General features: G+C 34.8%; 1 protein-coding gene across 1 annotated transcript; it reads left to right on the plus strand.

Annotated features, from left to right (window-relative positions):
• Positions 1–504: 504 nt before the first annotated feature.
• LOC107301597 (cytoplasmic dynein 1 heavy chain 1-like) lies at positions 505–5997 on the plus strand (the record flags this gene model as incomplete). The annotated part of the gene is made up of 10 exons (XM_015830799.1): positions 505–660; positions 813–926; positions 2334–2444; positions 2529–2738; positions 2911–3057; positions 3701–3867; positions 4902–5075; positions 5261–5426; positions 5511–5699; positions 5818–5997. Coding segments are annotated over 10 exons (1614 nt in total), but the record flags the coding sequence as incomplete, so codon positions are not given.
• Positions 5998–6001: the final 4 nt, after the last annotated feature.

Consider the following 6001-nt stretch of genomic DNA (forward strand, 5'->3'; position numbering starts at 1 on the left):
AGCTGTAGAAACCCGCACAGTGGACTTATTGACAGACTGGGAGAAAACAAAGCCTGTAACAGTAAGTTTCCATTAATTCAACCAGTACATTTTATCTTTTGGCTTGAACATCCATTTGAAGATCTATTTATTATTTTCACTCCATATATTTGCATGGCTTTAATATTGTTTTGGTGACTCTCCTTGATCATATCACAAACCTATAATTAATTTTGGTGCTCTGGTCGAACACAGTGATTGAAACAATAGACCTAATATGGTGTTCTTACTGTTTGAGAAATATACATGTTTCAAACACACACCAGGTTCCCTGAGTAGAATTCCACAATACTTAATAGTATCCACAGAATACATAAGGTATATCTCAAAATTAGTTAAGGGTGTTTTATAGCAGCTATAAAGCTAAAATATGATAGAAAGTTCCAGGGTCAAATTATGTAATAGTGACTTCTAAAATAACATATTTTAAACTTTATATTAAAGTTTCATAACTCCTTTCTTAAGGGCAACCTACGTCCAGAGGAGGCTCTCCAAGCACTTACCATCTATGAAGGAAAATTTGGAAGGTTAAAAGATGACCGTGAAAAATGTGCAAAGGCCAAAGAAGCTCTGGAGCTAACAGATACAGGACTTCTCAGTGGCAGTGAAGAACGTGTCCAAGTAAGAAAAAACACAGTTTGAATTCTAAGAATTGGAACACATATACACATATCTCCCACTATAATTACAGTGATTCTCCAGAAATCACATATTTTATCGCTGTATCTATGCATATTTAATGTATTCATATTTTTACCTTTTTTGCATCACAGGTTGCCTTAGAAGAGCTACAGGACCTTAAAGGAGTCTGGTCTGAGCTTTCAAAAGTTTGGGAACAGATTGATCAAATGAAAGAACAGCCTTGGGTTTCTGTACAACCCAGAAAGGTATTACTTCAGCTATTCATGTGAATGTAGAACTGGGGGTAGGGGGTGTCACTCATTCTTAACTATGTAATATATTATGCCCCTAACTCTTACAATGTAGAAATTAAAACTCTTTTTTTCAGATGTGTGGGAAAACACTCATTAGCACAAATGGGATAATCTCTTAATGAGAGGCCTAGGAACTTTAGTTATGCCCACTGAGAGTCCACAAGGATGAATCACTGAACTTCAATCACTATGCTTCCATTATTGAACCATATTAGAAACTAAGAACCTCTGGAGATAACCCATTGATGACTGATACTGCATATCTCCATACTAGTTTGTTTTAAGCTCTTACTTCCATCAAAATTGACTTTTTCAACATAGCATTATATATACTTCATATGAATAGTAGTTGGGAAGGGTATTTGAACATTGCATCCAATTTGGTGTTACAACCCTTGGATTAACTTTTACTACATTGTTTATTGCCTATTGTTTTATTTTCCATTTTTAAGAGTACAATAGTTTGTACAAACTATTCTGATCATTGGATGAAATGTGGCATACCCATGTCAAAATAATGTTTAAACAAGCAGAAGCTGGGCCAGGACATTGAAGGATGTGGTTTTGTTTGATGTGTTGATAATGTTATTTTTAGGGGTCTTGACACAGTTTCTTTTCAATTGAATTCCTATAGTTTGGTTATGTTCATCCATCTTCCCAGAGTTCTTTGGTAGTTGAATGGTTGTAGTAAATTTGTTAAATGAAATAAATAAAACAAAAAAATAGAAGTGACACTATTTCCAGAGGGGAAAAAGTGGTTTAAAAAAGTGAAGAGCTGCTTTATGAAATGTAATAAATTACAGGTATCTAGATTTTTTTAAGATAAGTTTTCTTTCATTATTTTGCTATTATATATAGTATATTACAAGAGTATTATCACCTTTATTTTATTGGTTTGTATTTTAGATAAGACATCAGCTACTTCTTTTCAAAAAGATTGGAACTGGATGACTTTGAGTTAATTTTAACTAAGGGGGGAAAAACAGATGCAATTTTAGAGGCTCTTTGAGCTACAACTTTAGTGTACCCTAGTCTTGCAAAGAAGTCCCCCAAGACTCCAGAGTAGATTTGGAAAATTGGTTTGGTATATCTACTTTCTATCAGTTTGACACTACTAGATAACAATCATATAAATAGGGTTAGAATAAAGACCGAATAAGGCCAAGAAATTTTACAGTGAATTAATATCATCATTTATATTTACAAGCCATAATAAGTATACAGCTGGTCAGCATCTCAAATAAAGGATTCCTTTAGTTTAAAATATGTTAATAAGTATGTAATAAAGCATATATTAACATTCATAGATCAATAGACTTCAAGATTTACAATTTTTCCAAATTGTTCTTGTTTCGACAGCTTCGACAAAGTTTAGATGGCTTATTAAACCAGCTGAAAAATTTTCCTGCTCGGCTACGTCAGTATGCATCCTATGAATATGTTCAGAGACTTCTGAAGGGTTACATGAAGGTAAGTTTGCTTTTGAAAACTATTTGAATATAGCAGTACGTTGATTTTAAAAGAACAATTTTATACTTTGTTTTTTCCTTCCAGATAAATATGTTGGTGATTGAGCTAAAGTCAGAAGCTCTTAAAGATCGTCACTGGAAACAACTGATGAAGAGGCTACATGTCAATTGGGTAGTTTCTGAACTAACTCTGGGGCAGATTTGGGATGTTGACTTGCAGAAGAATGAATTGATTGTGAAGGATGTGCTACTTGTGGCACAAGGAGAGATGGCACTGGAAGAATTCTTGAAACAGGTAGCAATTCATTTTTAATATCTATGTCATTTCATAGATTTTCCAATTTATATTCTAGTGATTTTAACAAAAATACGAATTGATTGTACTTTGTAACAAGATTTTGAACAGACGTTTCATCGTCTTTACTACCGTAAGCTTTAGATCTCATTGTTACTTCCTTTGTTTAAAGATACGTGAAGTATGGAATACCTATGAGTTGGACTTGGTTAACTATCAAAACAAATGCCGTTTGATTCGTGGTTGGGATGACCTCTTCAACAAGGTCAAAGAGCACATCAATAGTGTATCTGCAATGAAGCTTTCTCCATACTACAAGGTAATGACTATCTCCATTTATTTTATCTTTTCTGTATTGCAGTATTTTTGAATAGTATATGGTTAAACCATGCTTCAGTTTATTCTTGAAAAAGTTTAACAAGCATAACCACAATGTGCAAGGTTCTATACAAAACTATCTATAAATTATGATCATCGGCAGAATATCCGGAGGACCCAATAGCAGTAAAATGTGGCAGCTAGGCTACTCACAGGAATGACAGACAATTGTTTCCAATCACAGTTCACAGCATGGATGGTTTTATTGCCCAGCTATCTGAATATCTGCTTGTGTCACTAGTCTGCCTGGTTTTTAAGATTTGTAAGAAGCCTTTTTGAGAAACACCATCATTTGCAGAGCCTGTTTAATAAAAATGTAGCAAAAGCACTGCATATTTTAAAAAACAATTAAATTATTTTGGCTGTTAACATTCTAATTTCTGGCTTGAATAAACGTTTTAAAAGTTTTAACATTTGTTTATTATATTTTATTGTATATCACATTGTGGTCTTTATGGAAATACAATCAATACTTTTACTGAATAATTGTTTTATTGTGACTCATAAATTAATAGATGCCTTAATTAGTAGTTTCAACCTACTGTGAATTTATTTCAATAATTGAAGCTTATTATTTATTTTAGGTATTTGAAGAAGATGCTCTTAGCTGGGAAGACAAACTGAATCGAATTATGGCACTGTTTGATGTCTGGATTGATGTCCAGAGGCGATGGGTTTACTTGGAAGGCATCTTCACAGGTAGTGCTGATATCAAACATCTGCTGCCAGTTGAAACCCAGAGGTTCCAAAGGTAATGTTTTGACCCCAATTTTGGATGTAATTATGAGAAGGTTAATATTGTATTTAGTTTTGGAATTTTTAGGGAACAGTTCAACGTTAGTAATTATATCACCATTGCAATGATCTCTACATAGTTCCCTGTAAAGTCCACTTGGAAACTGGAACTGGTATAAAATGGTTCCTGGTGTTGACTACAGGAATATATATAACACTGGTATTGTAGAACCTGTCTTAGCTACCAATACGTTTCTGAGTGCAGTTGAAAATTCTGACTTTGAGCTATAAAATCCTAAGTGTCTTGATACCTAGGTATTTGCAGAATTGTATTTTCATCATCCTATATAATCCTGTAAGACTTCTGTGGAATTATCCCAGAAGAGGCTACTGGTTGTTCCTGGCATCTATGATATCAGGGGATCCTGTTTTTTTGATTATGTGCTAATTTCTATAGACCAGCCTCTCCTTAAATCAGTTATCAGTTGTTAGTGTTCAATCAGGTTTATGTAACAACGGGTAGTCCTCACTTATCGAAAACTCATTCAGTGACTGAACGTATGATGAAAATAGAGATTTATAGCTCACATGATCCCAATTTAGGCACTTGGCAACCACTCTACATTTATGATGGTTGCAGTATCTCTGGGTCATGTGATCACCATTTGCGACCTTCAGAGCAGGCTTCACCAAGCAAAATCAACGGGGAAGCCTGCAGGAAGTTTCAAATTGCGGTCATGTGACATCACACTTAATGACCGCAACCTGAACCGAGGTAGTTAGTGCAGTCACTTGACATCACATTTAATGACCACACTGCTTAGCAACAGAGTTGACAGTCCCTATTGGTAAGACTGCCTGCATTTTTAGATCCAATTATTTTAATTTTAGTTTACTTACTGTAGGTGGCTTAATTTATATTATATCATGATGATCATTTGTTAAATATTCTGAGTCCTTGACAGATTCAGCAATATAAAAATATAAGTAAATAAAGTGGAAGATATTATCTCTCTCGTGCATCAGCATTCTCTCCTCTTGACTTTTCAGCATCAGCACAGAATTTCTGGCTCTCATGAAAAAGGTATCAAAATCTCCCTTGGTGATGGATGTTCTGAATATTCAGGGGGTACAGAGATCCCTGGAAAGATTAGCAGACTTGCTTGGAAAGATCCAAAAAGCTTTGGGAGAATATCTGGAGAGAGAGAGAGCTTCTTTCCCTCGGTAAGCAATTTAGTTTAGAATTAATTGTCCATCTACATACTGTAAGTGTAAATAACTTCTAAATTCAGTAAGCAACAGTTTAAGTTTTTCTTTTTCTTTGATTGATCAATTTGCAAAGAAAAATCACAGATGGCTTCATTGTTCTGATGTGCGGATTTATTGAAATACTGAACTTTATTTTTTAGGTTCTATTTTGTTGGGGATGAAGATTTGCTTGAAATCATTGGAAACAGCAAAAATGTAGCCAAACTGCAGAAACATTTCAAGAAGATGTTTGCTGGTGTGTCGAGCATTATCCTCAATGAAGACAGCTCTGTTGTTCTGGGAATATCATCACGTGAGGGAGAAGAGGTATAAATGTGTTTTCTGGATCAGGTGGCATAAAACGTTTTTTTCTCTTAAAAACAATAACAAACTTAACAATTCTGTTTCCAGGTGATATTCAAAACTCCTGTGTCAATCACTGAGCATCCCAAGATCAATGAGTGGCTTACACTTGTGGAAAAAGAAATGAGGGTAACACTTGCCAAACTCCTTGCCGAGTCTGAAACAGAAATTGAGATCTTTGGCAAAGCAACTTCAATTGATCCAGCTACCTACATCTCATGGATTGACAAATATCAGGTATTGTTTTTTTATTCTGTTTTCAGCATTATAATAAGATAAAATGCTTTGAGAGAAAGGAAGCCAAAATATCCGATAACACTTAATTTTATTTTATTTTTTTAAAAAAATTCTCTAGGCCCAGCTTGTTGTCCTTTCAGCTCAGATTGCCTGGTCAGAAAATGTGGAGTCTGCTTTGAACAGCATAGGCGGAGGTGGTGATAGTACACCTCTGCAATCTGTGCTAACCAATGTCGAAGCAACGCTGAATGTGCTTGCAGATTCTGTATTGATGGAGCAGCCTCCTCTCCGCAGAAGAAAAC

Source organism: Protobothrops mucrosquamatus, unplaced genomic scaffold (genome assembly GCF_001527695.2).
Source record: "Protobothrops mucrosquamatus isolate PMUCROS unplaced genomic scaffold, P.Mucros_1.0 scaffold14976, whole genome shotgun sequence".
Lineage (NCBI taxonomy): Eukaryota > Metazoa > Chordata > Lepidosauria > Squamata > Viperidae > Protobothrops > Protobothrops mucrosquamatus.